Genomic DNA, 13,524 nt, shown 5'->3' on the forward strand with positions numbered 1-13,524 from the left:
TTACATAAGTTAGCCTTGATTCAAGGCATTACATAATGGCCCATTTGCACTGTGACTTAAGGAGGAAGGGATGCACCTGTTGATCATTGTTTGATCATTGCTCTGGGGGTCTCTACTTTGGATCTCTTTCCAAAAGATGGCCTTTTTATGCCCACCAGGTAGGTTTCTCTACAGGTTCAAGTTGGAATAGAGAATGAATTGCAAGAAATTAAGTAGGAAGAGAAACACATCTGGTCCTCATTTGTCACATTAATTTAGAATTTTTTTGCACTAAAATCACGTTCTTTACCAATACATTCTGAGGCTTGAGTGTGCCTCAGTTCAGAGGTTAGTGGAGAGCCACAAAAAGTGACTCCAAACCATTCTAAATCAGCAATATACCTTAAACTTGAGGTGGTGGACTTACACTGAAATAAAAACAATATGGAGTCCAGTGAAGAAAACTTACCTAAGCTCTCCCTCAAGCACTTCTGACTGACACAGATAGAATACATATCACTATCCACTGCTCCAGATCATCAGTACTAAAACCTAGATATCTAGGATGACTTCCCTTTGTAAAGAAATTCTTCCTGAAAATATTATTTTTTTGGACTGACATTTAGGGTTGGGGGAGATCACTGAGGTCAAACTAAATTCAACTACATTGACACGATTCTCCATCACAAATGACAAACTACTGCTATCATCACTTCAGTCTGTTTACTGTAGTTTAAAGCTCAATATTACAGAAATGCAAAATCATCAAATAGAATAATTGTGCAGAGAAAAAGAACAGTTACTAACACTTCAAAGCCATGAACAAAATATGTCATTCACCAGAGGCAAACTGGGATGCAGAAAAGTTGCAAGAACACAGTAATACCCTGTGAAAATGCAAATGTATGTTAATATCTATATATTTCACTCTTCCTTAGCCAGTAGTATTATCACTGTAGATTACATCAGTCCTCAGGGTTCTCAAGTCATTGTAGATTAAGCAGATTACAATGAACTATGAGTAGAATAAATGCCAGCATAGATATTACACTACCACTCAGAAAAAAAAAATATAAAACCTCATACCAACAAAAAAAAGAACAAAAAAACCCAAACAAACAACAACAACAAAAAACCAAAACAAAACAGAAAAACCAAAACCAACAACAACAACCAAACCCCTCCCCCCCAAAAAAGACCACCAAACCCTGATCTACAAAACTTTGCTCTTTCCCTCCTCAAATCTATCATCTGTCATTTATCTTTGTTCTTCCTATATCAGTGACAATAGTTATTTATTAAAACAGGAGAGCAAGAATAGATATAAGGATAGGTAATGAAAAAATAATGTAGTAACCATAATGAGAAAAATGTGCTGTTCAGATATCTCCTTAATTAAATGAGTAGTGGCAAGAGAAACTCTTTCAACAGCTACATATAACAAAATACAGTACAGGGTAGGGGGAACCACACAACTAATAATGAGGGGGGGAAGAAAGAGTAGGGGTAAGCCAAGAGAAAGTTCTGGTAGTATTCACTATGAAATTCAATATTCAGCATAAAATTCAGCTGAAGCAAGAGGTACAAAAAGATATGGAGACAGTACAATGTCTGGAAGGGAAAGGAGGAAGATATCCTAGATGTCTGCAAAGAAAAATATTTTAGTTTTCTAGCAAAAATATTCAAGAAAGTGGCACTGGAATGGAAATTCAAACTACATAGTTATTATGGTACTGCCACTAGGCAGTAAGATCAGTTACATCAGTGCTATCTAACCTTAAGAGCAACGTGACACAATAATCAATAACTAACAAGTAACAAATACATAACTCTGAGTTCAAGATAATCAGATTTCTCAGCTTTTCTTATATCTGTGGCCACACATAATATGTGCCTTAACATTTAAGGTTTACCTGTATGTTTGTCTACACTGACCTGCCTTCCAGTATTACCTATACCAGTTTAATAACATATTAGAGAATAAAATTTGTGACTACAAATGGAAACCTGGAAACAAGGTCCAGTAGTGTAGCTGAGTTCTCTTGGAAGCTGTTTACGGGCACCACTTATGAGTTCATCTCTGTGGCTCCCACCAGAGTAGTTTTACACGCACCAAACAACAGCTCCTAACTCCATGAGAAGTTCCACTGATTTCAATGGGACCCACCAGGGACTAAGACTCAATTCCACAGAAAGATAGGTGGAAAGAGTGTCTTTGTTGCAAGTCCGGATTACATGTTCAACAAAAGACAGGCTTCTCCTGATACCTTTGAGAATGGTACAAAACCAAAATTATTTAAAGATATAACACAAATTCTCATTTTATCAGGCATTAAATTGCCCTCATTATGAAAAGAAAAAAGTGCACCCAATAAGTGGTATCACTGATCTATGTCTACACAGACCACTGAGACCGTTTCAAATCCTTTTCATAGTTGTCTTGTGGGGACAGGATTCATCCCACCTAAGCAGATATATTCCTAAATTTTAACCTTTGAAAACATTTCAGTTTGCTAAAAGCCTGTTTAAAATAAAAATGAAACAAAATGCATAATGAGGTTTCATATTTTCTTTAAAAATCAGATATGCATGCCAGCAATAAAACTCAATTCAATTTTCCAGGTCATAATTGTATACTGCATTTTACTTTCCTAATCTGTCTTGCATTCACATTTGATTAAATACAGCTAGTTAGTAAGAATTAGTCTACGCTGACCTGAAAATATTTCAGCATTGTAGAATTTGAGCTCAAAAATCTTCCTACGAACAAACATTTTGATTTATCTCAGTGGAAACAGGTTCAGGTTTTGATCTCCTATGATTCCTCTTCAAGATGAAATTTTACTACATGTGCAACCAAAAATTGTTACAGCCTCGACCAATAGATTTTTTTTCTTGAATGTATCTAGAATTATTTGGCATCTGCTCTTCACAACGCAAAAGCAGAGGTTTTCTTCTCTTGCCTTTCCACCCATGTTACCAGACTGAATAAGGGTCAGTGCCAGACTCACTGAAAACAAAACTTGATAAGTAGCCCACCGCTAACAATTACACTTCTGGAAACCATAATTTATAGAAGTACAACCAGCAAAAGTATCCAGTCCAATTTAAATATCTGAATGAGAGTCTGAAGGGTCTGATGGGAAAAGGTCTTACTTTCATATAAACGGAGTGATGAATGGGTAATCAATGACACAATAAGTATAAAATCTCAGTTCTGTCATGTACCACTGAATCTTTTTAATAAACTCATTTTGGTTAATGACAAACACAGGTATTTAGGGAAAATGGCTTTAAAAGTATGATATTTACCTGTTCTAAAAGATTCCTTTCTATGGAAGTGGATATATGAAATGGAATTATGTTAGCCATATTGGAAGAACAAACTAAACACATGAAATCTTTGCTGATGCTGGCACCAGGTTATTTCAGCTCCCACTCAGGAACCTCAGAGTTTTTCTAGGACAACAGTCCTAATGTTGGCAAAGTCCAACCAGCCTGCTATGAGACAGGTGAACTTTGTTCTTTGTCCTACTATACCAGAAAACAACTTGTGTCTGCTGAATCAGGGGCGTTTTGTTTTTGATTGTAAGCTGTCTGTGTATCTATTCTAACAGTATGAATCTAATTATTTGGCCTTATTGTAGTGCACTAGCAGAGTTTTCCTTAGAGAATTCTGCTGGTTTTCCTGGTTGGCTTGGAAAATTTAGAAACTCCTGTGAGCGAAGAAACAAATGCACAAAACAAACCAGATGCTCTTGGTGCACAGTAGATGAAAGCTTTCAGCTACCCAGACATTCCTAATTATTTTCAGCAAACAAGTCATCTGGGTAAAGTTGCTTGTTGCAGTAAAGATTTTGCAGTCCTCTACTAAGTTAATCTCATCTTGAAGTACTTGGTATTTCATTGACAAAATAAATAGCACATTTTTTTCTTGCAACTACTAAAAAGAGAGTATAAATGAAGTCAACATCTTTTTCTGTAGCGTCTAGAGAAGGCAAGAAAAGGAGGTTTTCAGGTCTTTCATGCCACTTGTAAGACATGAGCAATGGCAGGGGAATGTCTTTTTGCAATGGTCAGCCCAGAGCCTTTAGCCCTGAATATTCAGGAATCAGCTTTTTAAAAGTACTTGTATCATTTATTACCTTATGTAAGAAAAGATTATGATGACTAGAAGACACAAAGATCACCTGCATTACACAGCAGTCATACAGTGGTGCAAATTCATTTCCCAGGCTGTGGTATATTTGTATCTAGGATTTTAGGGTTCAGGATCAAGACAGAACTCTCAAGAGCTACCATAAACAGCTTTCTACAGAAAGGATGCTTCACATCTCACTGTGTTTATGCTCTAGCCTCTTATGAGGGTAAAAGCCGAGTTCAAATATAAATCACAGATTATAAATACTAAAAGGTGATAAATATGTCATCAGAAGGGAACCTCTATTATCAACCATCAGTAGGAAATACAACCACAGTTTTCTAAGAATTTTGCATTCACATCTGGTGATGAGATCTTTATATAATATCATCAGTGACACTCTGAATGGGTACAGTTTGACAAGTGCAAATCTTTAGTACTACATGATTCTATATTTTAAGAGTGATGTATACTACCTAATACATGCCTTGCAGACCAGCATCTTGAAGGAAAGCCTCTAAAAATTGTTGGTTTATTTTTCATACATTGCCTCATATTTGAAGAAATGGAAAAGCATTCTTTTTAAAATCAAATTACTTTGAATATTCCCAGCAACAGAATAAGGTCACCTAAGTCCAAATTCTGGATTGACCATGCCCACCTGAGGCATGATCTCCAAAAGGCAGGTGGTTTGGCTGCAATGGGTGTGCATGTATGTTTTCTGCATGTGTGTACATGGGGAATGTGGACTGCAAAAATACATCCTCCTTTGTTAAACCACTTCAAGTTGCATAGAGGATTTTTCCATGTACTATAGTGCTCAAGCAATCAAATCTGCATCAGATGGCCCACTGTACTAATTGCTGAAGCATAGACTGGGATACTCTTACAGCTCCAAAACATTTTAACAGAAGCAACGGGAAAGGGATACAGAAAATAAAGTGAGAGTTGCATTTCTCCATCACATTTTGGAATTGCAGTAATTTCCCCTGGAATGGGAAAAGTGGATACCCAGTTCTCAAAATTAGCTAATAATAAACTACTGCTGTGACTGACTTCCTTTCACTGGTGACAGGTACTACAAAGGAGCAGCTTTCTCAGTACAAATGGAAGATTAGAGAAATTAAGTTTTAAATGCTCTTCCAAAACTGCAGGGCTGAACAGATGAGCAGCACAAGGAAAAGAGTTTGTGCTGAACCTTGCTCTCAGGACGCATGAGCCCTTCCTTTGGGTTCAGTAATTGCACCTTAGTCCACTCCAGAAAGAAGTGCAAGCTGCAGGATAACATGATCCCGATACAAAGAACCCAATCATTTAACAGTTGGAATTCTCCTCCACATCCCAGATGCTCACAACACGCACATCCTTGCCGAAAATCTCAGCTACAAGTCCTCCACAGAATTAATGCATCAGTTAAGGTGAAGGTCTATCTCCCACTTTCTACTGTCTCATGACAAACACAAAATCTACTCAGGAGCAAAACTGCCCACAAGGAAAACAATGCCTAATGACAGTAAGAGATGGACAGTCCCAGAGATGGGCTTAGGGATGATAGGACTTTTAAAAGATACCTCCAGGACCGGTCTCCTGTAGAAATGAATACAAACTTCACTTCTTTATTTCACAGAATTGCAGGATCATAAACTTCCTTAGGTTCAAAGAGAGAACTGGAGGTGATCTAGTTCAACATCTTGTTCAAAGCAGGTCACTCAGGGACTTGTCTTGCTGGTTCGAATGACTCCAGCAACAGTTTCCACAACTTCTCTGGGCAACCTAACTATAGCTAATTTGGATTTAGTGCTCTCCCCGCCATGAGTTCCTCAAACAGAGAGACCCACACAATACATTTGATTGCTAACACACAGAAGAAAACCTATAGTTCAGCTAACATCCTTTTTGACGTTTTCAAAATGGGAAAATGGGCAGAGACTATTCATGCGAAACTTGGGAAAGACTCAAAGGTTCACAAATATCTCAACAAGTCACACAAAGAGAAATCTTACACTTAAACATTGACTTTTCGGGTCTTAGAAACCCCACTTACTACCCACCTGACCTGTAGTACACAATGCACAACAAATGCCCTACCTTTTCTTTTCTCTCTAGTTATGAACACAAGATATTAAAGGATTTTGCAAGTCTGTAAGATGAGGAAAATAGAATTCTCCTGCACAGCTGCTCATCCACAGCAGTGAAAAAAACCCCAAAATATGCTGGAAGATTTCTGTGATCTCTATAGTGAGGCAAACAAACAGATTTAAAATACATAAATAAATAAGTAAATATTAATCGATTTCTTGGACTTTTTTTCTGCAAAATTATTTTTCTCAGTTATGGATTTATATTCCAAACATCTAGAATATTTCTACTTCAGAATTTATTTGTGAAAGGAGGTTGTTATATTACAAAATGAGGACAGTTTTCACTTAAAAATAATTCATTTCAGATCTAATACATCACCAACAGAGACGTTCATTTAAGCAGAAGAGTTGATAGGTTTATGACAAGCTATTGTGTACTTTTCCAGATGATGGCAACACACTGACAGCTTTTAAGAAGTAGATGTGTTACTGTAAGGTTTATTGTCTAAGCAGCAGCAGCCTTCTCCCTCTGCAGCAATCTACAGCTTACATTTACAGTTGATTATAACTTGTTAAGTTCCAACATTTGCTAATCATCTCAGAGACTATGAAAAATAGTATCATCTGTTTCAAGCCCTCTCCTGTAGATACACTATTCTTCTAAAACTCTGAAAGACAACACATGCCAAGTCTTTCTCCTAAAGCATCCATTCTTGGTTCTTTTAAAATATTTCAGACAGCACTATTCTATTTTCCTCTTCAGTAAGTTGTGTCAGCCAATGGAACACAATTCATCCTCAGGCTAAGGAGTTTACAGTAAGCTTTCTTTTTGTAAGCAGCAGAACCAGTAAAACTTTATTTCCTCTGTGTTTGGAGGCAAAGCTTGTTTGCGGATTCAGCGGTAAGGGACAAATTCATCCTGCTACCTCCAATTTAGCCGAGGAATTAACAGGATCTCTCTCCTTCATTAAGCCCTTTTTTTCTCACACATCACCTGTAACTTGCTGTCTCTGGTGATTCAGATATTCCTTGGGAAATATAACTGAAGTGGAAAAAAGAGAGCTTACAGCAGATGCACAAATACCATCTTGGAGTCATTATTTCCTTAGGAATCTATGCTTAAAAACTGGAATTTTTAAGAATGAGTATTAAACTCAACCCAATAGTGTCTTCAAAAACTGATGGCAAAACACAGCACCCAGCAACAGCTTAAGTGAAAGTAACACTCTGGTTCTCAAAAATCATACAACATTATAGTCTGCTTTAGCAATGAGCTTTGTCAGTGAAAATAATCTGCCATTCTGGGTGCAGATTACATTTACATACTTCTATTTCACTTCTTTCATATCATCATCCAGGATACTCACTGCACTCACCGGGCTGCAACACTTTTAAGTGTGAACAGGTTGATTAACAACTAGAAATCTGAAACAAGCTGCCACTGCATTTCACTGTAGATGAACAGGGATTGCTAGAGAGACTTTGTAGAGTCAAACCATACATGCAGAGAGGGGTTGTGCAACACAAACTGCACATTTCAATGTGGGTGATCCTGGGCAAAAGACTGAGAGTCATTGCTTTTTAAAGGTCTGCTTTTTCAGAGGTATTGGAGCTATGACAGCAATGATGATAGTTTTTTGAAAGAGTAAAAACACACAGAAACAATAAGCCATTTCAAAGCCAGAGAAGTTGATGAACTGAAATATTCAAACACAAGAAACCAAATCCCAATTTCTAATCATTAAAGGTCAGACAACTATTCTCTAATTATACCCTAGAAATTCTTGTGGCAGTCGAACAGCAGTTTTGTGACAGAGCAAGAGAAGTTTTCCCAGCTTGTACAATAACACCATGATCTTTTACCTATGCTGTCTCAAGATATATAACAGGCAAGATAGGATATATATATAATATATTAAACGATATTTTTCTGCTTTTATTTCTGTTTGAAACCGCATTTTCATATGCCTGTTTCTCAGATGTGTACCTTAAAAATATTGTTCTCCTAAAAGGAGTTACTAATTTTTAGATTGAAAAAGGCAAGTGAGAAAAATCATTTGCTTACCTACATCCCTTCTCAACTGCAAATGCAGAAGTAGCAATACAAGGTCATCGATCAGCAGTCAGGTACAAAAAAAAACAACAAACAACTAAACTTAGATCATCACTTAATTCATTTTCTGTGGTCTGGATCACTCCCTAAAGCATATAAATATCCTTGTAATACATATGCCCTAAAATCACTGTAGATGATATGCAATCACCCATCAGCATGGCCTAAGCATATGTCACGCTTACTCAAGAAGGTAATGTCTGCCTCAAAAGGAGCATATGTTCTGTGCTGTGTTGCAGTCACTATGAAACCTTTCTTCTTGTAAAGCAGTAGAGAAAATACCACCTAATCCCTTAGAATCTTGTTCGTATAGTATTTAATGTTGCTTCGGTAGGTCTTACATGCTCCTGAGGAAAAAAAGTTGAGGCTCTTTTTAATATTTTTTGACACAGATCTAAGTTTTTTAGGTTAGCTTTCATTGACAGGCATATAACTGACATCTTAGAGAATCCCTATTTATTGTGCTAAAATTGGGTGCAAACTATCCAAAGCATAAGTGAACCCAAGTGACAGATTTATGTCTAGTTATACACCTGCTAAAATGAGAAAGGCTTATAAGCTACCACCCCACTTTCTCCCCTGATTTTTATACCTACTTTTCCTATTTATGCTACTAATACATAAGAAGCCTAGTGGTTTTCATAAACCTTTAGTCTGTAAATCATTCAGACTCACAACGGGGTCTGCCAATATTTGCAAAACAAACAAGACATATCTACACTGCAATCTCTGCATCCAGTGTCAACACCCCCAGCCAGCTCCCACCACCCTTCCTCCCTTACCCCAAACAATACTTTCACTTCATTAATTGCCTCAGGTTAAGGCATTGGGGCAGCTCACCTAATAAGGTACAATAAAGCAAGGAATAACGTGATAGAAATCTGATTCAGGGTAAAAACATTTCAAATGCTTCAGAGCCTTGTCTACAAACTTGCCCTTATGGAGAGAGGTTTCCTTTGGTTGCCCCCCAAACTCACATAAATGTAAAGGCACATCCCAACATGAAGCTACATTGCTTTACATAATTTAAACTAAACTAAAATAAAATAACAGCATTAATACCTTCAATGTGATTCATGATGAAAATATACTCTATTGGATAACTAAACATTTGACATTAAAAGAATCTCCTTTTTGCTCTCAGGTGAAATCAGTCTATCAAGAGTTAAATATATTAGAAGGTTAAACAAAAGGGTAGGGTGTTTTTTAATGTATTTCAAAATCAGACATACAATAAAGTTACAATCTGCTCATTTTTTCAGCATAATGACATAGAAATAGACCTGTTTTATGTGTAACATAAGATGATCAGATTTGATGTTATAATTAGAAAGAAAAAGAGGTTTAGCATAAAATGTCTAACTTTAAGGTGGAGGTCCACCTCTAGGAAAGCAAACTGTGGGTACTTCTGCACTTCCCATATCATAGACATACAAATATATTGGTTTATGCAATTACCATCTCAGTAGGCAAGAAACTAGAAAAGCCAACATACCAGCATTTCCTGAGCTTGCTACTAATTAAATCATATGCATACAGGTTCAATCCAAGGATGATCAAAGTTAATGAAAAAAATTGCAATTTAATGCAATGAACCATGGATCAGTTCCAGACAACTAGCTGCTACTCCATCCTCTTTTGTCTTCATCAAAAAGCACTCCAGCAGTGTGAAAGTGAAGAGGACTCCATATGAGTCTACAGATTTTGAATTTATCCTCAGATCTGAATTTTAAATTAATAATTTGACAGTTGACTACATTACATACAATAAAGTAACTTTTTCCATAAAAGTGTATTAGAGGCTACTCCAGGTTTTGAAGGAAAACAGACTACTATTATTATTGTTACATCAATAGCTTTAAAAGATTCCAACTATTTCTTTCCTACACAGGTTTATCTTCATTATAAATTTATTTATGTGTCACATTGCTCACCCCTGCAACAATATATTGCCATATCTGAGCATGGAAATATACTGGAATATTTCCAGTATACTGGAAATAGGGCATTAAATTTATAAGGTTTCTGAAGATTAACAGAAAGATAAGCTGGCGTCATCTAAAGTCAAAAGAAATAAAGAATGAGTGCATTTCTTGTTGGAAAAGGCCTTTTTTTTTTTTAATCAAATCCATGGCATCCAAGTTCAAGAAGTTTTGTAGATATAACCAAAGAGGTCTGCTCTTAGCACCTCCTTCTACTTCATGTTAGAGAAACATACTAAAAACAATGGAAAGGGAATGATGTTACTACAACTTTTATTACCACACCTTAGGCCTCCTTTGCTGTAGCTGCTCAGAAGCCCCGGACAGCTATGCCTTCATGACCAGGGAGTCAGTTGCAGGATTTTACTCCCATGCAATGGAAAAATATCCCTCATGGAGCCCTAAAATCCTAAATTGGGATGTGAAATGATTCCCCAGTCTGCTTGATTCCTTCTCACTCAACCCCTGTCAGAGACAGATAAAGATAAGAGAGAGATGTCAGAAAACGGTGACTGAAATCCCTACTATCTTTCTTCTCCTTCACTTTGCCAGCAGAGCCACTTTCAGGCATCCAATTAAAAACAACACTAGCAGGGCTTTTTTACTGGGTCAAGACATGTAAGAAATGGTTCTAGACTCAGCTCTTGACTGAGTACAGGCACAGCTGCAGGATAACATGGATTATTATAGTTTAAGATGCTGTGAGTAGAAAGTGAGTCCTATAAATTTACTGCTCTTGAAAGAAGAAAAGAGACTTTCTTCTCCTTTAAAACACTACTGTCAGCTCACTCTCCATAAGAGCCCACTATCTCTGAAATGTGTAAATGGGACCTTCAACTTTTACGAAGTAAATTCTATTTACTCCAACACTTTTTTTTAGATAATGCAAAAAAATATTTTTTTAATGATTGCCTATCTCTGGAGCTCTTTCCTATTGACTGAGCGAAACAGAAATCAACAACCAGGGTTTTTTTATTCTTCCATATTTGCTAGTGATTTAGGCTGTTGTGTTCCCTTACACCTAATGAGGTCTAGAAGCAGAAGACCCCTTGATCTCTCAAGACCTATTAACCCAAAGTCTGAGGCTAGAATTGCAAATATATACTATGTTACAGCAAACAAAATCTGTCTAGAAACTCTGTACATTCGATCCCCAGTCACATGAGTTTCAAAGAAAAAAAAAGCATGAAAAAATAAAACAAAAGTATAGGGAAAAGCAGCTAGCCTACACAGAGTGTTGTATTGACTTGCATGTTGTAAAAGAAAAAAAAAAAAACAAACAACTCACCACATCAGTTTCTAAATGACACAGTTCATTCCAATCCATTTAACCAACACAAAATGCTGGACCTACATGAACAGCAAAATTTGCAAACAATACAGACAGCTCTGCCAGCAAGTCTCACACAATCACAGTATCTGTCTCAATACAGTTGGTCTCACAACAATACAAATTTCAGAAGGTAAAACAAAAATGAAGTAAGATTGCACTGCTAAACATTTTCAGTTTGGTTTCCTTTACTGTGGTCTTTTTAGCAAACTTATTTACTATAATTGCATATATTTTTAAACACTTTGCTGTTATTTCCTTGATTCCAGCACTAAAATTACCACAAGTGAATGGATACTGCATTTCTTCTTCTAAATCTCACATGACATTTCAAGCCTGTGTGCTGCCTCCTTAGTCTGCTGAGCTGCAAGATGAAAGACTTAACTTGGCTTTTTTAAGGACAAGCATACCCAAGAAGACACGCAAGAATTAACTACCTAGGCAACCTCCATTAACAAGCTTAAAAATTTTACTTTGCATATTCTGCAGTTATGAATGTATATGGGTTACCAAAAGACAGAAAACCTGATGTGTGAATATTCTACTTATATTATGAAACATTTTCTATAACTGCAGCTAAATAAATGCATTAATTATGTTTAAAGCCTAAGGATAAAAAAAGTAATCTTTTTCCTTAAAAATACTTCAACTGCAACAACTGACACTGAATTATAAACAATGCTGCTGATAAATATTGATGATAAATTTTATTATTAAAAATGTTCATTTTAAAGTTCTGCCTATTCAAATAAATACAAGTCAAATTTCAAAAAGCATTTGCTTAATCCTGGTCTAATTTCCTGATACAACTGTTCTCCAGTTCTGGTAAAAGTTTACAGTCAGGATTAATTCATAAGTATTCAGGCAGACCTACCTTGTAATACTCTATTTGATTACATCTGAACACAACTGTCTTTATAACCTTCAGGAGGTGCTGACATCTCCTATAACTTGTTAAAGAAAAACTAGTTCCAAAATATTCTGTAGCAAGAAAAGCAAGGTAAGCATGACTTAAAATATAGACTTAATTGTGTCTTCATCCAGTCCTGCTACCACCAGATTAAAAAAAAAAAGTTTGAGAGTGTTACACTAAAAAGAACAAGACTAGTATCACTAATTTCCTTCTTTGCCATTAATGCTAGAAAATAGGACATATTTCAGTTCATGACTCACAACATCCTAGGATAATGGGCTCCCGAGTAGCTTAATGTTTTAACATCTTTGATATTACTGTGTAACACCTCCTATAAGGCTTTCTAATACTGATATACTTCGACATATAATGTCAATATACCACACAAAGCCCAGCACAAAGAACAAAAGAAAACCTTTGTTTGAAAAGCCTTGAGAAAGTCATGTCTTTTATTTATATCAGAGAACCTTTCTGTGACAGCAGACATCTGCAAGTCACACTTCCCTCCAGAGCAAGCCTCAGTGAAAGAACACCTAAGACAGAGCTTGGGATACACCTCTCAGACTATGGCACACAGAAGTGTTTCTCCATCCAGTCTTTAGATAACAAAGGCAACATCCCCTTATCTTGCATTTTAAGCCAAGATACACACATTGACCAGGTGAAAGAAGCCATACAAGTCAGGGAAGAAGATAAAATAACAACATAAAAGAATCAAATCTTTATTATTAATGAAGAATAAGATGCTATTATAGCTCAAGGTCACATATGATAAAACAATCTTCACTTAACTCTACGTCCGTTACATACTGAGAGAATAAAAATTAAAACATAATAATTGTTATTATTTTTTCTTTAAAACCATCTGTAGAATTGCAATTTGCCACACGCTGAAAGATCATATTCCATACAGGCCCAGCAGGCTCTGCCACTCAGGGTTTGGAGTGAGAGTAGTCAGGGGACACTGGGGTCAAACGAACTCCTA

The 13,524-nt window shown here is 36.4% G+C and overlaps 1 protein-coding gene across 6 annotated transcripts in view; it reads right to left on the reverse strand.

Moving 5' to 3' along the window:
* The window catches only part of FARS2 (phenylalanyl-tRNA synthetase 2, mitochondrial), a 233,522-nt gene that overhangs the window by 211,436 nt on the left and 8,562 nt on the right, over positions 1 to 13,524 (reverse strand). For 3 of the 6 annotated variants that reach the window (XM_051799088.1, XM_051799083.1, XM_051799084.1), the window contains one exon: positions 11,585 to 11,646. The exons of the other annotated variants lie outside the window; for them this stretch is intronic. In XM_051799088.1, coding sequence (XP_051655048.1) covers positions 11,585 to 11,623 — 39 coding nt within the window. In that variant the 5' untranslated portion in view covers positions 11,624 to 11,646. Of the gene's footprint in view, positions 1 to 11,584; positions 11,647 to 13,524 lie in introns of those variants that run through there. 6 annotated transcript variants of the gene reach the window in all.

This window comes from Manacus candei, unplaced genomic scaffold, assembly GCF_025592945.1.
Source record: "Manacus candei isolate 608988 ecotype Guabito, Panama unplaced genomic scaffold, ASM2559294v1 h1tg000049l, whole genome shotgun sequence".
In the NCBI taxonomy this organism is placed as follows: domain Eukaryota; kingdom Metazoa; phylum Chordata; class Aves; order Passeriformes; family Pipridae; genus Manacus; species Manacus candei.